The sequence below is a fragment of the Mastigoproctus giganteus genome, chromosome 9 (assembly GCF_048544385.1).
Source record: "Mastigoproctus giganteus isolate SK-2022 chromosome 9, ASM4854438v1, whole genome shotgun sequence".
Taxonomy (NCBI): domain Eukaryota; kingdom Metazoa; phylum Arthropoda; class Arachnida; order Uropygi; family Thelyphonidae; genus Mastigoproctus; species Mastigoproctus giganteus.
The window spans coordinates 96501740-96524453 of NC_143583.1; the positions used below are offsets into that span (position 1 = coordinate 96501740).

Genomic DNA, 22714 nt, shown 5'->3' on the forward strand with positions numbered 1-22714 from the left:
GCGTATCTGAGAAAAAGTGGAAATCTGCTGTACACCAATGGAAACAGTGAAAGGAGTGAAGGTGGAATTGGGTTTCTGGTCCATAAAGATTTTAAAAACAACATTTTGTAATTCAAAAGTACATCACCAAGAGTGTCAAGACTAATACTCAAGATTTCTAAGAGGTACAAGCTAAAGATTATAATGATTTATGCACCAACATCGAGCCATGATGATGAAGAGCTTGAAGAAATGTACACTGAAATTGAGAGTCTTCTAGATGAGCAGAAAACCCACTACACTATTATTATGGGGGACTTCAATGCTAAGGTTGGAAAAAGACAAAACAGCACAGAAAGGGGAACTATAGGAAATTTTGGAATTGGTGAAAGAAATGAAAGAGGCGAAAGACTTGTGGAATTTGCAGAATCTCAAGGACTGTCAGTAATGAACACTTTTTTCAAGAAAAGGGTGAACAGAAAGTGGACATGGAAGAGTCCAAATGGATTAACTACTAATGAAATCGACTTCATCCTCACTAATAGAAGATATATTGTGAATGATGTCACCGTCCTAAATAAGGTAAATGTTGGAAGTGATCACAGAATGGTAAGATGTACACTTGATATAGATGTAGGAAAGGAAAGGAAAAAACTGACTCGAGTAAATAATACAAAGGTCTTTGAGATAACAGAAGAGGAGAAAAAGCAGTATGTACTGGAACTTAAGAACAAGTATGAGCTTCTGCAGACTGCTGAGGACCAAGATATCGACGAGGAATATTACAACTTTTTGAAAGTGATAAAGCCCAAGAAACCTATAGGGAAAAAGAAATCCAAAGAAGAAAAAATTAGTCAAGAAACACTTGTCATGATGAACCGAAGACGACAAATGAAAAGCAAGAAAAACACTGACAGGGAGAAAATTGAGTATACTGAGTTATGCAAAGCCATTAGAAAGAGACTCAGAGAGGACATAAGAAGATTTAACACAAGAAAAGTAGAACAAGCATTAAGGGAAAACAAAGGATTTAAATCAGCAGCCATGAGCAGTAATACAGAAAGACAAATTATACTGAAACTGAAGAATAGCGATGGTGTACTTATAAACAGCAGAGAAGGCATAATTCAAATAGCAGAAGACTACTATAGAGAATTATACAAGGAGCAGGGGAATGATGCCAGCAGTGGGGAAGATGGATTGCAAAGTAGCAACACATACGACATACCCAATATTCTTCCTGATGAGGTAGAACATGCATTGAAGAAAATGAAGAATCAGAAAGCCCCGGGGGAAGATGAAGTTACTGTAGAGTTGTTAAAATTGGGAGGAAGAGACATAACACAAAAACTGGCAAGGCTCTTCACAAAGTGCATTAGAAAAGGTGTGACGCCTAAGCAGTGGAATAATGCAATCATAGTTTTGCTGCATAAGAAAGGAGATAAATCAGAAATTGGAAATTATAGACCAATTAGCTTGTTATCCCACATCTACAAGTTGTTCACAAGGGTCATTACTAACAGATTAGAAAGAATACTGGATGAGAATCAACCGAAAGAGCAAGCTGGCTTTAGGACAGGATTCGCAACTATGGATCACCTTCATGTAATATCACAGCTAATGGAGAAAGCAAATGAATATAAAACACCATTATGCCTGGCATTTGTGGATTATGAAAAGGCATTTGACTCCATACAGCATAAGGTAATGTTTCGGGCACTGGAAAGACAAGGCATTGATACCCCATATATTATGATTTTGAAGAAAATATACGAGAGTGCTACCTCCTTTATTAGACTAGACAAAGACAGTAGGAAATTTAAAATTGAGAAAGGAGTTCGACAGGGAGACACAATATCTCCTAAGCTGTTTACTGCTGCCCTTGAGGAAGCTTTCAGAAGATTAGACTGGTCGCAGAAAGGAGTCAATGTGAACGGAGAGTACCTAAACCATTTGCGATTTGCAGATGACATTGTGGTCATAAGCCATGATCCCAAAGAATTAGAGGAAAATCTTAATCAGTTATGCACAGCTAGTAAGGATTTTGGACTAAAGATGAATATGGCTAAAACAAAAGTAATGATGAACAAGTATGCCACAGAAAGAGACATAATGATTGAAGGAGCAGTAATTGAAAAGGTGGAGTCATATACTTATCTGGGACAAGTTATTAGCTGTAATAATGATAAATGGCTGGAAGTCAAGAGAAGAATAAATTTTGGATGGATAGCATTCAGGAAATATAGTCACATACTGAAGAGCAATATCCCAGTTTGTCTGAAACGTAAAATAATGGACCAATGTATACTCCCCACCATGACTTATGGAAGTGAAACTTGGGCACTCACCAAAAGAATGGAAGAGAAGCTGAGAACCACACAGCGAAGAATGGAACGAATCATATTGGGAATAAGACTGTTAGATAAGAAGAGAAACACATGGATTAGGCAACAAACTCAAGTAAAGGACATTCTTATCAAAACTAAAGAACTAAAATGGTCTTGGGCAGGTCACATAGCTCGAAGACATGATGACAGATGGACTAAGAAAATAACAGAATGGTATCCAAGAGGAGCTAGAAGAAAACCTGGAAGACAAAGGCGGAGATGGATAGATGAAATTCATGAGTTTGTGGGTAGTAAATGGATGTCCAGTGCTCAAAACAGAAGCAACTGGAAAGTTGCTGGAGAGGCCTTCATCCTGCAGTGGATTGAAAATGGCTGATGATGATGATGATGATGATCTGAGAAAAGATCTAAACCTCCCAAACACTTTCTAGTTCATTTCACAAATATACGTGGTCTCAATTCTAATCAGCGATGTCCATTTCCACTTGCAGTCTGCCAAACCCCATGTACTTTTTCTGACAGAATCTCAGTTATTGGTTAATTCAATTACTACTCATCTCAGTTGCCCAAATTATTCACTGTATAATCCCTTTTGACTTGTGGCTCTTGTGCATATGTCCGTTCTGATATTCTCTGTCAGAGAATTAGTAATTTGGAATCTCCTCTCTTCGATCTTCTCTGGCTTAAAATATCTCTACCTCATTGTGTCAAATTCATTTATTGCCTCTAGAATTCTCCGAACTCCGCTAATCACTTGGGGCTCTCTGACTTCCTCTCTTTGCAACTTGACTTTCTCCAGTCCAACTTTCCTAACAGTGAGGTAATTTTCCTTGGTGATTTTAATGTTCTATTCACAACTCCAGCTGGCTTCCATTTCCATTTTCTAGTCACACCGACCCAGCTAGTCAAGATGCCAAGGCTTTTGCAATTTCTAATGACCTTGCACAGATTGTTCATTTAGTTACAAGAATACTAGACAATCCTAACCATACAGCCAACACGCTTGATCTTTTTCTCACAAACAACTCTTCTAAGTACATGGTAGTAGTAGTAGTAGTAGTAGTAGTAGTAGTGGCACATGATGCAAGAAAGCAAGTGTAGGAGCTTATGCAGCATCAGCCAAAAAAAAAAAAAAAAAAAAATCACACCATTCCCTCCAAATGCCTGTCCAGTTCCTCCTTGAATTTATTTAACCTATCAACTTCTACAACGACAGATGGAAGTTTGTTCCAGCAATTAACCACCCGCTGGCTAAAGGCAAATTTCTGCACATCTATTCTACATCTGTCCTTTCTTAATTTGAACTTATGTCCCCGTAGGTTGGTAATCTGAACAAGTGGAAGGATCCCATCAGAATTCAGCTTGCTCAACCCATTCAAGGCCTTATAGACCTCAATCAGATCACCGCGCAGGTGCCTAGTCTCCAGCCACTGCAATTTGCAGAACTTAAGCCTCTCTTGGTAAGAGAATCCCTTCATTCCCCTCACCAATCGTGTTGCTCTTCTCTGTACACGCTCAAGCAAATCTACATCCTTCCTAAAATGAGGCCTCCAGACCTGTACGCAGTACTCAAGGCGTGGCCTGACCATTGCCTTATACAGAGGGACAATCACCTCCTTTTCCCTGCTAGCAAAATTCCTATATATCATTGACAAAACCCCATGACCCGCCCTAGCAGCCTGTCTGCACTGCTCAGAAAACTTCATATCTGACTGCACAATTACTCCCAGGTCTTTTTCATTTTCTACCACCTTAAGTGTAGTACCGGTAGTGGTAGTGTAGTGGTCGAAGTCAGTGGTCCCTTAGGTACCTCAGATCACATCTTGGTGATTGTCTCTTCTCCAATGGAACCTTTATCTCATGGCTATTCCCAACCTCATATTGTTTGGCATTACAAGAATGCAAAATGGCCTGCAAGATTTATTTTCTTCTTTTCATTGGTCGGACTACTGATTCAAAACTTCAGATGTCAATGTTTGCTCAGATTGCGTCGGTGAAATTATTCTTTGTAGGAATGGAATCCTTTATTCCACACTCCACTTTAAAATCTCATCCCTTATCTAAACCTTGGTTTTCTAGTAAATGTGCTAAGGCTGTTCAAGAGAAGAATGTTGCATATCGTAATTGGCTTGTTTCCAATTCTTCAGTTCCATTTTCTGCCTACACCAAAGCTCGCAACAATTGTAAAGCAATCATTATTCAGTCCAAAAAATATTTTTTGAACAAGCTAAGAGTAGAAAACTTGGTTCTTTCCCTAATGGTAGCCAAGCATTCTGGTCTCTTGCCAAAGCTATTGGCCGCAACTTTTGCCCATCTCTGCTCCTGCCTCTGTCAAAACCAGATGGTTCTGTTGCCACTTCAGCCAAGGATAAAGCTGACCTGCTAGCATCCCATTTTTCTTCCAACTCATGTATTAATGATCTTGGTAAAACACTTCCCACCATTCCCAACACGCTCCATTCAATGCTTCCTGTGGCCTTCCGTCAAAAGGATGTCAGAAGGATTTTGACGAATCTCGATGCTAAGAAAGCTCCAGGTACTGATGATATTTCTCCACTTGTTCTCAAAACCTGTGGTCCTGAACTTACTCCTGTTCTTTGCCGCCTTTTTTTACTTTCTTATTCCAAAGGTGTTTTTCCTTCTGCTTGGAAATTTGCTCATATCCAGCCAGTTCCTAAAAAGGGTGACAAGTTCCTCCCATCCAATTATTGTCCCATTGCAATTACTTCTACTCTTTCTAAAGTAATGGAGAAATCAATTAACTGCCAACTCTTAAACTACCTAGAAACCTTCTGTCTAATCATCGATCGCCAGTATGGATTCTGTCATTGTCGATCCACTGGTGATATTCTGGCTTATGTTACCCATTTATGGACAAATTCAATGGAAAAGTTTGGTGAAACACAAGCAGTTGCTCTTGACATCTCAAAGGCTTTCGATCGTGTTTGGCATAAAGGTCTTCTAAACAAGCTTCCATCTTATGGTTTGCCAGCTGTTTTTTGTAATTGGTTCCATCTTGGAACGAATTACCAAAAAAACCAATGTGTTATTGGGTTCACATTATGTTATTTTCATGATACTTCCATTTATTCCTATGGAATGCAAAATACGTTTCCACGATTTTTCACCGGCCTAGCAAATACTTACGAATTTCCATCGAATTTCCGTAAGTCGATTATTACATAAGCCAGGGAGTGCCTGTATTTGAATTAGGGATTTGACACTTTACTGGTATTTCATCTTTCTCTGTGTTGCTTTTGATAATTAAATAATTAAATTTATAATTAAGTTTATTAATAAACTTCCTGAGTATGGGAACTGCTGGCATCCACTGGTATTACATTTCCTCCATTGGATGCGGGATTCTTTGTGGTCTTCACCACTGTATGTGATTATAGGAGACTGCTGCACCCATATGACTTGCTCTTCTTCTTCCTATGGGTGCTGGTAATATTACATTTAGTTTAGTATGTGTGTATTTGGGCCCACCTCCTAGTTGCATGGACTGGTACTGGGAAGCAGCCTTCCTGGTGATTGCTGCTGCCTGGTAGCTAAGCAGCCTAAAACAACCAAACAACACAACAATAACACACACTACACAAACATAGCACTACTCTCATTTCTGGCCATTGTACAGATTTTGTATATCATCGCAGAGAACCATGGTGGAGATGAACTAACATTTAAGGGCCGCCTTACATAAGACACAATACATGTCCATATATACTATGTAGTTACCTTCTAGAGCTACACATTTTTCCCATCTGTGGATAAGCTCTTTCAGGCCTCTTGAATAGAACTCACTTTGATCAGAAAACCAGACTTCCACTTCATTAATTACCTCCTCATCAGTCTGAACCCTATGGCCCCATAATGGTTTTATCTTCATTTTAGGGAAGAGAAAAGAAGTCTGAAGTCTGAGACTGGAAGAATAAGGTGGGCACATCATATTATCAAAGACACACCTGATTGCAAAATCTACTACGACAGCAGCCTTGTGAGCCAAAGCATTGTTGGTTAGGAGGCAGATGCTTTTGAATAGCTTCCTGCATCTCTTCAACTTGATAGCCTTTTTTAACTTTCCCAGGAGGTTTCTGTAGTACTCCCCAATTATGCTGTTGCTTTTTGTGAGGTAATCTATAAGGTTCTTCAGATTCTTGGGAATCTGAAGACAATTGAACATTGGCTCTTTTTGAGGGATGGTGAAGATGAATGAGAGCTACTTTGTACACCTGAACTCTACTTTTTACAGTTTTTCATTCTCATATGATGGTCAATCCTTTCCATATATAGGTTTTATCTCCTCATGGATTTGTTTTGCTTTCACTTCAGTTTCTCTCACTTTGTAATAATGAGGTTTGTAATTTTGATGTGTGAAATGAACACGTCAAAATCAGCTTTCTAATTTGCTCCAATTAAACTTTAATATTTAATATATTCATAAAAATAGAAAAACAACTTAGTTCCAAAAAAACAAAAATCAGTGGAATTCAAAAGAACTGCATCAATGGAAATTTTAAATGTAATTGTTAATTAAAACAATCAAGATTTTCTACAATAAAAATTAAGTGCTTCTGTTTTACTTTCAATTTTTTTTAACACTGTTGATAACATTTGTAGAGGAATATTAAATGACTTGCTCTTCTTCCTCGAGGTGATCTGATAGAGATGTTAAATTGCTTTGCAATTTCTGCTTTGGTGTGCTCCCCCTTCTTCGGTGTTTGGAGGTCAGTACCCAAGTATAAATCATTTTATTTTTCCTTTGTATTCAAGTTGAACAATGGTAGTTTTCACTTTTGACACAAACCAAATGTTTATTTTACTAAAAACTAAAAGTGGTTCAAAATGTGAAAATCTCACTTCCACAGAATAAGTTGATGTTTGAAGTACATACTGTAAAATAAATGCAGTAATGTTCTTATATTCTCTCTATTTTATGGAAACTCCTCTAACCCTATGTGGCCATCCTGGAGTATAAAGAGAAAATTGATTTATTTTATTACACAAATGCCCACAAGCATCCTGTAGCATGAATTATGCCAGTCGTGTTTTAGCACCCCTCATATTTCACACTAAACTGATGGATCTGATTACCCCTCTCCTGAGATGACAAAGTGACCTAGACAAGGTATTGTAGTGTGATCGGCTTATTATGCTAACTGTATTGAAAAGTATGATTATACTGTGGCCATACTTTTCAGTATGGTTATAGAATAACCATACATTTCCAGGTGCAAATAGTAACTTTGTAATACATATTAAACACATTTTGTATCAAAGAAATTTTTTAATATGAGAATGCTTATTCCTTTTGAAGAGGTATGAGAGCTATTTTGTATAAACCAATACTGTATTAATGAGGTTTTTCTTATAAAGAGAAAAAGTTCAATATAAAGTGAAAAGAGAATTAAAAAAATGCAGGTAATAAATATTTTGCAGTTGTAATTAAACTGAATAGTTAAGATTAGGTAGAGAACATAAAACTATATTAAGTATTCTATAAATTGTAATCTGTAAAGTTTTTCAATTGGAAAATTTTCTTTTATTTATTTAATTTTTTTTTATTAAGCAAAAAAAGTCATTTGTTTAACCAGTATGGTGAAATGATGATGAATGATGCATTATTGAAAAGAGAGATAGAAAATTTGATAATTATTATTATTATTATTATTAGTAGTAGTATAAGCTTACTTTCTTACATCATATGCAAGAAAGTAAGCTTATAAAAGCATCAGCAAAAAAAAAAAAAAAACTCCCACATCACCTGTCCATCCTCTCCAACAATTCGTCTAGTTCTTCCTTGAATTTATTCAACAATTAGACGTTTGTTCCAACATCAACCACCTGCTGGCTGAAGGCAAACCTCCACACATCTATACTGAAACCATCTTTCCTTAATTTGATTTGGAGGTCAGTACCCAAGTATAAATAAAATGATTTATACTTGGGTACTGACCTCCAAATCACCGAAGAAGGGGGAGCACACCAAAACAAAAATTGCAAAGCAATTTAACATCTCTATCAGATCACCTCGAGGAAGAAGAGCAAGTCATTTAATATTCCTCTACCAATGTTATCAACAGTGTTAAAAAAAAAATTGAAAGTAAAATTGAAAAGAAATTGAAAATAAATTGTTGTTGCCATCATACAAGTACAATTCCAACAATACAAGTTATAATAATTTGCTTCTGGCAGAAGCTGAAGATGATGTCACTTCCATAAAGCTTTTCACATGATGGTTTTTCGTTACAGAATTTTTGGAATAACACCAGTAAAAACGTTTTTAACATTAAAAAATTTAACATGCTTGAAATGTAGCATAGTCTGTTACATTTCAAGCCTGAATTAAGCACTTTTTCAAGCCTGCATTACCAAACTTGTTTCATACATATTGCACAGGCAGTCTGTATACTATGTATTGTAACTGAAGCAGTGGATATTATGTTTGATGCCATGTGCTGCTGGTTGTTGGAATGAATGGGCAAGGTGGTGGATATGCAGAAATGAAATATTTTCAATTTGTAAATAAAAGGTGCTGGTTTTTGCTCTCTCTCTCTCTCTCTCTCTCTTTTTTCATTTATTTTTTTTATTTTTTATAAATTATGAATATTCACTGTTTGCTAACACATCTGAAGTGTAATGCAGTGTGTACATTAACATACTTGTTTGAATTAATTTCACTCTAATATTGGGCAACCAAGTTTTTTTTTTCTTTTTGGTCCTCGCCTTTTTCCCATTTTATATATGAGGTCAGCTTTTTTTTTTTTTTTTTTTTGTTTTGGCATGAAGTTTTTACGGCCGGATGCCCTTTCTGACGCCAACCCTCACCCCTCACCCTTTTTCCAGGCTGGGGAAATGCAGTGACCTTCCACATCCTCTGTATTTGGTGGTCACGGGCTCGAACCCCGGTCTAATCAAGAAGCGCGTGCTACGCACTGCTGCTCTTGCCCGCCTGGCTACGGAGATGCCAGCGATGCAGCTATAAATAACACAATTAGATTAACAGCACAATACCATAGGACAGTACGTTAACATAAGATGAATAACAAACCAATTACGTTAATAACATAATGAGAAAATGTGAACTAATTACAATGGATTCTGATATATCCGTGTAAACTATGGGTTGACATAGGTTGTTTTTGTAATAGTAGGATTTTAGGTGCATTAGTGACTAAGACCAACATTGGGCAACCAAGTACAAATGTACAGAGATTTCATTTTTAGGAAATTTCACTGTTTTGTGAAGACACCCATTCCATAGCTGGTGGAAAACTCACTGCTCAGGGCCCAGATTTGCTCTGAAAACTCACTCCAAAAAAAGGTTAAAAGAGTGGGAAACTTGCAGCAGTTAAAGACAAACGAAGTAACCATCACATGTGGTCAGAGGGGAAAGCTGAATCCCCAATCACAAAAATCAGAAGAGAGAGCGATTATAAGATGGATGCTGGTTAAAAGGTGTTCCAGAGTTAATCCTGTTTTATGTCACTTTTTTATACTCTTATATTTTGTTGGTTTTTTTTTTTTTTTTTTGCATGAATATTTGCTTGTACCAAAGGAATTTTTAAAAAGTGTCACAAATTCCTGTCATCAAGCTTATATGCTGAAAAATTTGGGAAAACTCAGTTTACCTTGACATTTCTAAGGTTTTGATGACATTTGGCATAAAGATCTTTTAACCAAGTGTCCATCTTATAATTGCTCCTCCGTAGCCAGGTGGGAAGGAGCAGTAGTGCGTATCACATGCTTCTTGATTAGACTGGGGTTCGAGCCCGTCATCACCAAATACAGAAGATGCGGAAAGGTCAGGGAATGACCACCACATATCCCGGAGCAATATGGCCTTAGTTGCTGATGCTCCTAAAAACCAAAAAAAACACAACCATCTTATAATTGCTCTCTCTTCTGATTTTTGTGATTGGGATCCAGCTTTCCCTCTGACCACATGTGATGGTTACTTGGTTTCTGTCTTTAACTGCTGCAAGTTTCCCAGTCTTTTCCACCTGGGCAGATTTATCAGGATCTCCCATTGACTAATAATCCTATCATTGGTTTTGCATGAAAGTACACTTTCATGTCTAACAAACCCTGCTCTGCACAAACAGCTGTAACAGCTGTAACCAGAAGTAAACTCTGGCAGTGAGCTAGATGATTTTGTAATAACTAAGAGGAAAGTGGAGGAGAAATTGTTTAGGATAAACATAAAAAAGGCAGCTGGGGTGGATGGGATCTATCCAGTTATATTAAAGGAGGCAGCAAAGGAAGTAAGCAAACCCTTAGCCATAATTATGAGAGCTTCTTTGGACTCATGGGAGGTACCCATATACTGGAGATGTGCAAATGTGATCCCAATTCACAAAAGAGGATCAAAGGCTGACACACAAGTAATTATAGACCTGTGAGTTTAACTTCTGTTCCAGGAAAATTAATGGAGGCACTGGTTAAAGAAGCACTTCAGGATCATCTAGACAAGACTTCAGTTATAGCTTGGACACAGCATGGTTTTGTTAAGGGAAAGTCTTGCCTGACCAATTTGATTGGATACTATGATGCAGTCACAAAAGAACTAGCCGGGTGGGTAAAGTGCCTGCCTGGCAACCCATAGATCGTGGATTTGATTCCCGCCTCGGGCTTGGATCAAAGTACTGCAGAAACCTTGGGAGGTGCATTATGGCCACAGAAGCCTATGCACCAACAACTTCCAAAAAAAAAAAAAAGAACTGGATGCAGGGAATAACTTTGATATTATATATTTGGATCTTAGAAAGGCTTTTGATACTGTTGCACATGGAAGACTGCTGCACAAATTGGAGCAGGGTGACATTGGAGGCAAATTGCTGCTATGGATAAAGGGATGGTTGAGGGGGAGAAGAGAGAGAGAGAGAGAGAGAGAGAGAGAGAGAGAGAGATAATCAGTGGACACTGCTCATCGTGGACTAATGTTATTAATGGAGTCCCTCAGGGTTCAGTGTTGGGTCCATTATTGTTTTCTGTATTTATAAATGATATTGATGATGGTATATCAAGCTTAATGTCCAAGTTTGCAGACGATACAAAGGTTGGCAGGGTTGTTAAGGACGCTACTGACACTATGCTGCTGCAACAAGGTCTGGAAAGGTTGAGCAGATGGGCTGAGAGGTGGCAAATGAAGTTTAACATTGACAAATGTAAAGTACTACACATGGGAAACAGCAACCCCAGAGCAACGTATCAACTCTGTGGTACTACACTGACAATGGTAGAGAATGAAAAGGACCTGGGGGTAATTGTGCAGGCAGATATGAAGTTCTCTGAGCAGTGCAGACGGGCTGAAAGAGTAGCTCATGGTGTCTTGTCAATGATATACAGGAATTTTTCTAGCAGGGATAAGGAGGTGATTATTCCCTTGTATAAGGCAATGGTCAGGCCACACCTTGAGTACTGTATACAGGTCTGGAGGCCTCATTTCAAGGATGTAGAGCTGCTGGAATGAGTACAGAGAAGGGCAACAAGATTAGTGAATGGAACAAAGGGTTGCTCTTATGAAGAAAGGCTTAAGTTTTGCAAATTAAAGTGTCTGGAGACTAGGCACCAGTGATGTGATCTGATAGAGGTGTATAAAGCCTTGAATGGTTTGAGCATGCTCAATGCCGATGAGATTCTTCCTCTTGCTCAGAATAATCACCTGAGAGGGCATAAATTCAGATTGAGGAAAGACAGATGTAGGATAGATGTGTGGAAATTTGCCTTTAGCCAGCGGGTTGTTGGTTGGTGGAACAGACTTCCATCCCTCGTGGAAGTTGATAGCCTAAATAAATTTAAATCTCAGCTGGACAGGTATTTCGAACGAACGGAGGGGTGAAATGGAAGTGGTTTTTTTTTTTTTTTTTTGATGCTGCATAAGCTTGCTTTCTTGTATCATATGCCTCTACTAATGCTAATGCTAACTTTTCAAATAACTGCTAGTTTATTTTTCAGTGGAGAGAAGGAAACTTAGTTCGCTCCAGACCTTCTGAAACTCAGTCCGTTCTTTTTCTTTGCAAAAAATGAGTCTGCTACACCTATACTCATTGTTTCCTCTGCATCAAAAAAAACCTAGGCTCTTTTTCACTGCCACTATTACTTTTTTTTCTAAATTGGTTGCTAACTGTACAAATATCAAATCCATCATTATATGGAATATTGTTCCCATATCTGGAGTGATATTCTCTCAAAATCACTCTTAAATATTCCTAGATTCTATCCAAAAGAGAACAATTGATTAGTTAATATTCCTTCTCCTATAAACTTACTCCACTCTCTATCACACAGATCTTCTGTTTTTGGCTGTATGCCATTTCCACAAATATTTTCCGTGGACACTGTTCTGAATTAGCATCCCTGATTCTACCTCTTTCTTTCAAGCCAGTCTGAGTGAACCTCACAGCTAGTCAACATCCATTCTCAGTTCAACTCCAAACTTAGTTTCCTTTTTTTTATTTATTTCTTCTCCTTCTCCTCTTTTTTAGAGAAGGAGAAGGCATTTCCTCTTAAAAAGCTGAAGTAGCACTAATTTTACTAAGGCATTAAAAGTGCAGCACTGTCTGCAATTGTTTTAATTGCCAGTTAAAGGAATGCTATGAGGAAGATAACTTGTACTTGTTAATAGAATGGGATGTGTGTCGTATTGCCGAGGGCAGATTTATATGAATGAGCTGTAACAGATTACTGCCAAATGCCCTCAGTTCTATTGCATGTCATATCATATAATGATATGATATGACATATCATATAATGTTACTTTAAAGGTTTTTCTTTCTTTTAAGTGATGATGATGATGATGGAAGGCGTTTGATGCTTTCGGATCATTGCCTTTGTAATTCTACTTTCAAATCTTGTACATGTTCTTGTTTTACTGCTATTCGATATACCTGCTGTTTGTCATAAAGGAGTGACAGTATAATGAAAAACTTATAGTATTAATGTGAAGTTGCTTATTATTATTAGCAGTAGTAGTAGTAAATGATTATCATTCAGTTTAATTTTTTTTTTTTCTTTCTCTGAAGCCTGTAATTCTTATGCCTTTGGTAATATCATTTTGATAACATTAGAATAAAAAAAGATTTTTTTTGCTATTTCTCTTGATATATGATATTATTTATTTTTTGAGAAGTAACATTCATGAATGTAGTATCTGTTTATTTTTCAGGGTGATTATGATGTTGTTATCAATGATTATGCTCGAGCAAAATCACTCTTTCAGGTTACAGAAGTTGCAGTTTTCAAAAAAGGTATTTGAGTATTAAGAACTTTAACTTGGTTGATAGTGACCTGTTTATTTATTTTAGCTTTTTGTTTTGGATGTAGAAATTTAAAATTGTGTGAAATAGAGATAAAGAATGACCAGTAAATTTGCTTGCAGTATTGTCTAAAATCACAAAGAATACCAGATTTGAAGGAAAAGTTATGTTTTAATGTGCTGATGGTAATAATCAATATTGTTTTATAATTAATCATGATTCCATATTATTTTTAATTTTTTTTTAATTATCAGGTAGTTTAGTAATATTCACTCTACAGGTACAATGTCTGAAATTTGACAAAACCCCAGGACTTGGAGATTGCCAGAAATGTCAAATTCAAATAGAGATAAAGGAAAAATGCATCAGAAGTGATCAACTACTGTTTAATATAATATATATACAGCCACTCCCCAATTTACGTAAGGGTTGCATTCCGCTGAACTCTGCGTAAGTCGTAATTTCCCTAAATGCTTATGCAGCACTCGCAACTATGCATGCTGAATTTGATTGAAGCAAAAAAGAAATGTTCGATGAACATGTAAATAGAATTACACTGTGTATTTATTCAATTTTTTTATCAGATGCGCAGGAAAAATTACAAAAGCGTACAAAATTACAAAAGCGTACAAAATTACAAAATTTTCAAAATTATAAAATTAAAAAACAGAGAGAAGAGACAGGCAAAACATCAGCAAATTTTACCTTTCGAGCATCGTTGCCAGAATTAACTTTCCAGCTGATAAGTATGTCACTGTAGAAGTTGAGGGCTGTAGAGATTTAGAAGAGGTTTTTTCCAACACATCACAAAATTTCTCTGCAGCTGCAGAATCGACACTGGCAACTTCACCACATACTTTAATGTTTTGGAAATCAGTGCAATGCTTGAACCTATTAAACCACCTGTTGCTTGCTACGAACTTGGCTTGGGGTTCGCCGTACTTATCCTTAATGTCTTCATAAATACTTCTTGCTTTTGCTTGAATGGCCATTAGATTCAGGGGCATTTGCTTCTGAATCTGATTTTCCATCCATATTATTAATAGCTTTCCATCTTCGATATACTATCTGAACACTGTTGATCTTAAATGCATTGATCCTTTAGCATATTCTTTTATATGCACACTGTCCCTTAAAATAGTATTCACTGTTGAAGCAGTGAGACCTAATTCTGTGCAGTAGATGACAAACTTTGTGCTACTTCATACTTCTTAATCATCTTCATTTCTAAATCAATTTTGTTTCATTTTCTATCACTGCCACCACTTGAACTTTCCATTGGTCGCTTTCCCTTCAGCATTGTAATAAGTAAATAGGAATGAAGAGAAGATTCTGAAAATGTATTTATGTCCCTTCAAATAGTATTCACTGCTGAAGCAGCGACACCTAATTCCGTGCAATAATGACAAACTTTGTCCTGCTTTGTACTTCTTAATTAATCATCTTCATTTCTAAATCAATTTTTTTTCATTTTTTAGCACCGTCAGCACTTGCACTTTCTGTTGGTCACTTTCCCTTCATCATTGTAATAAGTAAATAGGAATGAAGAGAAGATTCTGAAAATTTATTTATATTTTTTATATGATTGAAGATTTCAGTGAAGGGGAACACATTTCACCATAATATTGTAACGTAAAAACCCACAGAATTCCAGTTATCGGTATTATGGCAAATGCAATAAGATTGAGTTTAATACACTTTTATAATAGATTGCAGTAACAGAAAAGCCCAATAAACCCTAAAGTGCAAATTGTTTTTATTGTTTTATGGTTGTGACCTGCAGTAACATGTTTTAGAAAAATATCACAAAGGCGTTCAAAATTGATTCTTATAATGGAACATATGATAATGATGAAAGTGTAGTGCAATTTCCATTATAAAAATGACCTTTTAGAGAGATAAATAGCTTAGTTATATAGTGAAAATTTCAACTTCTGAGATCTTGGAATGAATTACCAAAAAAAAAAAAAAAAAGTGTTATTGAGTTCACATTACAATATTTTCACGATACCTCCATTTATTTCTACGGGATGCAAAATGTGTAAGTCTAGTATTACGTAAGCTGGGGAGTGTCTGTATATATATATATATATAGGGTGATTCACTACCAGTGCGACAAACTTGCAGGAGGTGTAGGGGCCACAAAGACGAATCGGAATCATATAGCATTGCAGGGTCCGAAATGCCTTCGTCGTGCAGTAGAGGACGTTGAATGGGAGGTCGCGTAAACAGCGATCTCGCTGGAAATCAGCATTTGCGAACCGTTTCTGTTGAAGAAACAAAGTAGCAAAAGTCCTCTGGAGTGGATAATCCGCAGGCTCCAATGATTGGATGCATTGCAGATGGTATGAACTCATTTGGTTTGTTGACAGTATCCTGCATACATTGGATTGGGAAATACCCAATCGTTGGCCTATCGCTCGAGTACTCGTACTTGGATTGCCTTCTGCAAGACGTAGGACATTCTCCTCATTGTCTGGTGCCCTCGTCGTTCGCTCTCGAATCATGTTACCTCTCGTGAAACAGCCAGTCTCACGTAACCTTCTGTGCACACGTGCGAAAATCGTACGATGAGGAGCACGCCTGTGCGGGAAACGTTCCTGGTACAAGCGTAGAGCGGTGCGCCCATTACAGTCCACAGCTCCATACGTGAGGTGCATGTTGGCCAGTTCAACGTTTGAATACTCGCTCATCCTACTGCCTCTGGAACTGGTTCGCAAATGCTGACTTCCAGCTGGATCGCTGTTCACGCGATCTCCCGTTCAACGTCCTCTACCGCATGACGAAGGCATTTTGGACCCTGCAATGCTATGTGATTCCGATTCGTCTTTGTGCCCCCTACACCCCCTGCAAGTTTGTCACACTGGTAGTGAATCACCCTGTATATATATATATATATTTTTTTTTTTTTTTTAATCATTTATCATTAATATGTTATCTGTTGTACTACTGGCCAAAATTTTTAAATAAGAAATTTGGCACCATGAAGGTACTGGAAGGAACACCTACAAAATCACTTAGTTAACATTTCATTAAAAAAATAATATAACAAGAAGAAAAAAAAAAAAAAGCAAAATAAACAAACAAATACCACACAGGATATTTTTTACTAACAACCAAAAATGATAATGTTGTGTTCATGAATAAAAGTAAAAAGGTCCCCCACCCCACTCCTTGAGATCAGCCCAGAACATTACACTGTTGGCCAGCTGCAGAAAAGTGTTAGAGACTGTTGGAACATCTTCAATTTCCCAAAAATCAATGCAAAAAAATAATAATAAATAATCAAAACAAAAATCAAAGCAAAAAAACAAGGAAAACACATTACTGATACAATATTTTAATTTGACATTACTGATATGTTCTATTCATTTTGCAAAATCTGGATCATAATCTTTTGGTATCATGCAAGTGTCAAACAATTTATATGGCAAACATTCAGTTTTCAGAGTTTTCTCAGCAATACCTATACCCTTTACTCTGTCGTTGACTCATTGTGTTCCTAAACATCAGTGGGCCATCAGAATGAAATTCTCTGTAGCTGTATACCCTTCACTGTATCATTGACCCATTGTGTTCCTAAAAATCAGTGGGCCATCAGAAATGAAATTCTCTGTGGCTGTGTTTGGAAATCTTTAATAATTTTTTAATTTAATGATTATTTCATTAAGTAAAACAGCCTCAATATGTAATTCAAAAGACAAGGATAAGAAAAACAGCTGTAAAAGCTTACTGTGATGGTTCAGGTATCATGTATCAGGTAGCCATCAAGTAAATTTTGTTCTATGGGTTTATTTCCAGCACAATGTAAAGAGTATGGCACAAGGATGATACCTTCTGCACTTTAGAGAGCAGTGAACATTTAACTAATATAATTATTAATAAAGTGATATCAATAAAGATTTATTTCAAATGAAATAAAACAAATTTATGGAATGGCAACTTCTCTAATCCGTGTTGCTGATAGAGTCAGAAGTTAGAATACAAGCTAAAATACTTTTACTGCTCGCTACTCCCAACAAATTAGTAAAGGCCACCTTTCCCATCAACAAACTTATTAAAGACTAGTGCGTGATGAGTAGACATTTCATAAATGACACAGAGGTTGATAGATGACCAAGACATCCAATGCGGATACACGGTGTCATTCAGATATAAGGGATGCAGAATTGAAATTTGGAGAGTACAATGTGTACAGACAGGATAGGAAGGGAGGTGGGGGTGGGGTTATGCTGTTAGTTAAGAAACACAAAATCTAAGGAAGTGCATCCAGTTGACATAGATGGTCAGTGCAATGTTGAGTAAGTTTGGTGTGACATAATTACTGGGAAAGCAAAAATAAGTGGAGGAGTTTGTTATAGGCCCAATGACTCTGATGAGTACAATGAATAATTATACAGAGAAATAGTGGGCCAGTAAATCAGTGTCTTATAATGGGAGATTTTAACTTCCCAGATATAGAATACAAAATCGCTTAGCTCCCTGTTTGAGTTTGATAATCTTCTGGCACTCCCCTCATTGAATAACTCCTCATGAGTGAATGTAGATGTAAAATACTCATTTAGTTTATCAGCTTCCTGAGCATGATCATCGATAGTCAACCCATCTATGTTAAGTGGTGCAATCTGATTCATCCCTTTCCTTCTAGAGTTTACATAAATAAAGAATTCTTTGCTGTTTTTCTTTGCATCCATTGCCAAAGATTTATCGTAATCTGCCTTTGCCTACCTAACTTCCTTTGTGACTTGATTACAGACTAGTTTATATCTGCCATAGGCTTCTGTGTCACCTGATACTTTATATGCATCCCATACATTTTTTTTCTCTGCCACGGCCTCATTAATTCATCTGACATTTATTTAGGCCTACACCTTGAACAGTATTTCTTAGTTAGAATGAAAATCCTAGTAGCCTCCAAAATTGAGTCCCTGAAGGCTTCCCATTTAGAATTCAACGTTGGTAACATCATCAGTTGATCCCACTGTACAGAATTTAAAAACTGTCTGAGACTCCTGTAGTCACCTTTATGAAAGCAAAAGCCCTTCCCTTTAGCCTTGATGGTAGTTACATCTTTAAGTATTTCTCACATTGATACATTGTGATCACTGTCACCCAGTGGTTCCTTTATCTGCAAATTCTTAATGCATGAATAATCACTGCTGATAATCAAATCAAGAGTATTACTCCCTCTGGTTGCCTCTCGAAAACAGTCATCCAAAAAATCCACAAAAGTCTTGCTAGTGTGCGATTGACCAATCTACAAGTTCCAGTCAATATCTGGAAAGTTAAAATCCCCCATTATATGACATTCTGATTTACTGGCCCACTCTGTTTCTCTGCACAATTGCTCATTATACTCATCAGATTCATTATTCCTATAACACACACCTACTCTTATTTTTCCTTTTCCAGTGCTTATGTCACCAAACAGACTCAATATTGCATTGTCTCCAACATCAGTTGGATGCACTTCCTTAGATTTTGTGTTTCTTAACTAATAGCATAACCTCTCCTTCCTTCCTGTTCTGTCTGTCTGTCCTTTCTGTACACATTGTACTTGCCAAATTCCAATTCTACACTGCTTATACAAATACTTTGTATCTGTGTGACACCATGTCTCTGATATCCCAACAGTATCGGCCTTTGATGTCTTGACTAGCACTTCAAGCTCATCAAATTTATTAACTATACTCCTAGCATTGTGTACATGCACCTGTGCCTACTCTTAGTTACCCTAACACAGTCCATGTATTTAATTGTTCCACTATAACCACCAGCAGTCCTGGAAATCTCCATTAACTTGCTTTCCAGGCTGCTGCTCATTCTAATAGAAGCAGTGCAAGAATCACTTTTGCCTCTGCCTATGGCCACTGTTAACTTTTTAGTCTGTGTATCCCTCCAAGCTAGCAGTTTTCCGACCCACCTAACACTGCCTCATAGCATCAGAAAATATTCTAGCACCCTTTCTATTTAAATGTACCCCATCTCTGTAGAAGCACTCTCTCTCCTGTCAACAAGCACAGACCAGGCTGAAAAAAGTTCTACCCCTTGAGCCTTGCACAATCTCTTCAGGGCTGAATTGATTGACAGGGCTCTCATCATATACTCCCTCCTATCGTGTCTGGGCAGAATTGCAGACATTTTAAAATTTAATCCTGACTCGCGACTTTTTTCCAGCATTGACCTGTACTTGTTAAGTAAATCTGTAGATCTCTTACTCTTAATGTCATTAGTTCCAACGTGTACAACAATATCACCTTTTGTGCCCTTAAAAGATAATATCTGCTCTACAACGTCATTAATTCTTGCCCCTGGCAGACATACCCTGGTCCTGTTCCACCTATCCTTCTTGCATAGTATATTCCCCGTCTCCCTGACAATAGAGTCACCAACAATAACTAGTTTCTTTGGGACCAGCGCATTCTGCCTTGGAGATTGCCTCTGTGTTGCCTGATGCATAGTAGTGAGCTCTGCCGTTGAGCTGGGCAGATGAGAGCTTGATGGGTCCCTCATATTAATTTCGTTGAGGGCATTTATCCTACACCTCAAGCTCCCATAGATGCCCATCAAAACGCTGAGTTGGCACCTAATTTCCTGACACTCTAGACACCAACACACACAAAGGCATCCTCCTTGGCTAGAGCATGTCCTGTTTTAGAAAGGTCATCAAACATTTCAGATTTTGTACATTTTTTGAGACTGTGATGCGTTGGAAAATCACCCCCTTCGTTCCTCCCCCGAATCACAGCACTCATGCTAGTCTGTGATCTTTGCTTTGCAGCTCTAGTCTGGGTCATGATTTCCGTTTAAATACAATTTAATTAACAATGGAATTTAATAAGATTAATAATATTATTGATTAATTGATAATACTATAATAAGCTAACAGATTCTTAATACAGTGCTTCATATTACGCTATCCAGTTTTACTTTATACCTTATGCTATCAGTTATGCTATTTCTTATCGACTACAATATGCCGGCTAGTTCAACAATATTAGCGCCAACACCGGGAGTCGTAACTTCCAAAAATCGATGGTTAAATTCAAAATAAGAAGCTAATGAATGCTACTAAACCTATTTAGTATCTCTGTAAAACACAATGTACTATGTTAATTAATGAAGAATACGGTAAAAATTAAAAATACTTATCCCTTTACAGCATCCAAAAATCCACTGACTGTTCTCTTCTGCAGCCAGAGCGCCCATCCATTATCAAGTAATAATTATTATTGGGATGTACTGAATGCCATTCAATACATCTGAATGGCATTAGTAATAATCCCAGTAATAATTAGCAGAAGCTATCTGTTTCTGATTAATATCAGCCAGTATATACTGGACTGACCTAAAGATAGGCCATATTGGAAAATGTGATACATTCTCAATAATTTAGTAGCTTACTGGCAGAATAACTGCTAGAACAGATAGCAGACAGGACAATTATATACATAAATCATATACATAATATGAGATGGGCATGTTAGAAGAGAGTATGTAATAAGCCAACACTAAATTTGGCACAGTGATGAAAAGAAATAGGATATCTGAGTACCAGTGGTACTCAGGTGTACCAGGAGCATAACTGTCCATCCCATGAGGTGGGGGGTGGTATTTCAGTAAAGCATAAAGCAATAACATGATCAATGAACCAGCTGTAACATAAATTAGCAGAAATACAGAGAATACTAAGAACAATCCTAAAAGATAAAAAAGAAAGGTATCAAATAAAGGAATGGGTAAACAACGGTCAGTAGATTTTTGTTTGCAAACCAAGTAAAGCCATTCTGGTTAATTGAATAATTTAAATGCAGCTTTATTTATGAAAACCAAAGAAATTCTATGCCTAACATTACATTATAAAAGAATATATATATATATTCTTTTATAATGTAATGTTAGGCATAGAATTTGCAATAGTATATATCCTAGTATATATAAAAATTGCAATAGTATATATCCTAGCAAGGCTACAGAAAAAGAGTGAAAAACCACCTTACAAAACTGGAGAAAAGGAGAGGAACAAAGCTCCCTTCAATAAAAGTATCAAATATCAAAACTGCAGAAAATATTAGAAAATAGGTGACTCCCTCTCAGAAAATGTTATAAAAAATTAATTACTGCCAACAGAACAAATATATGGTACAACCTTTTCACACAGCTTAAGCTATAAATAACATGCTCTGGGGGAAGCACCTACTATTTTTATACATACAAGTCATTGGGAAAGACCTAGACCAAAGAGAACCAACTGTTAAAAATCCAAATGGAACCACACCATAGCTCTGATATAATTGCATCCAAATCTTTATGACATTTACTAATTGCTATAAAAATACCCTTATTAAGATATTTAGAGATAAATGGAAATTTATTATTTGTCAATTTAGTTTTCAGATACCTAAGAATTTTTTTTTTTTTTTTTTTTCATCTTTTTGATATATTGGAATGCCAGTAGGGACTCGATAAGTGGAAATATGATTAAGATTGGGGCAACTTCTCTATGTATGATAACGAAATATATGTTTACTGGGAGAGTGTGACATGATGAAAATCAGTGAGTTAGATTCGAGAGGATGGAAACTGCTATATAAACAAATGAATGTATAACTATGACTGTGCCAACTGAAGCATGATAACTAAGCAGGGGATTTCATTGAAATGATTATATATATACATTTATATATATGTTTATATATTTATATATACAGTTTGCTTGTATGTAGCATTATTTGGTATAATTAAAAGTTGATATTATACTATATGTGTGTTAGCCTCAATACCTCTCTCTCTCACTTCTCTACTACGGTGATATTTATTAAACCTAGGAACATCTGAAATGTAGTAAATAAAATAACAGCACTGTGTCCTAAACTTTTTCCACCAGACTTAACACATATAAACACCTACTGTTGGCATTAGCAAACCAGAATTTTAAAAATGCAGAGCAGCATATCACTATAAACCTTTACAGTTTACTGTTGTATAATGCACTTAGCTCATGATACTTAACTGAGAGCTTTTTGAATAATAAAGAACAAGAAGTTATAAATAGAACTTTAAAAGATTTTCTGCTATTGAGATTATGATGAATTGATTGCTTTTAGGGAGCTACTAAGTTGACTTGTT

The 22714-nt window shown here is 36.7% G+C and overlaps 1 protein-coding gene across 1 annotated transcript in view; it reads left to right on the forward strand.

Moving 5' to 3' along the window:
- The window catches only part of Sec5 (exocyst complex component secretory 5), a 444876-nt gene that overhangs the window by 143655 nt on the left and 278507 nt on the right, over positions 1-22714 (forward strand). Inside the window, exon 10 of the mRNA XM_090380740.1 lies at positions 13495-13576. Coding sequence (XP_090236866.1) covers positions 13495-13576 — 82 coding nt within the window. The remainder of the gene's footprint in view (positions 1-13494; positions 13577-22714) is intronic.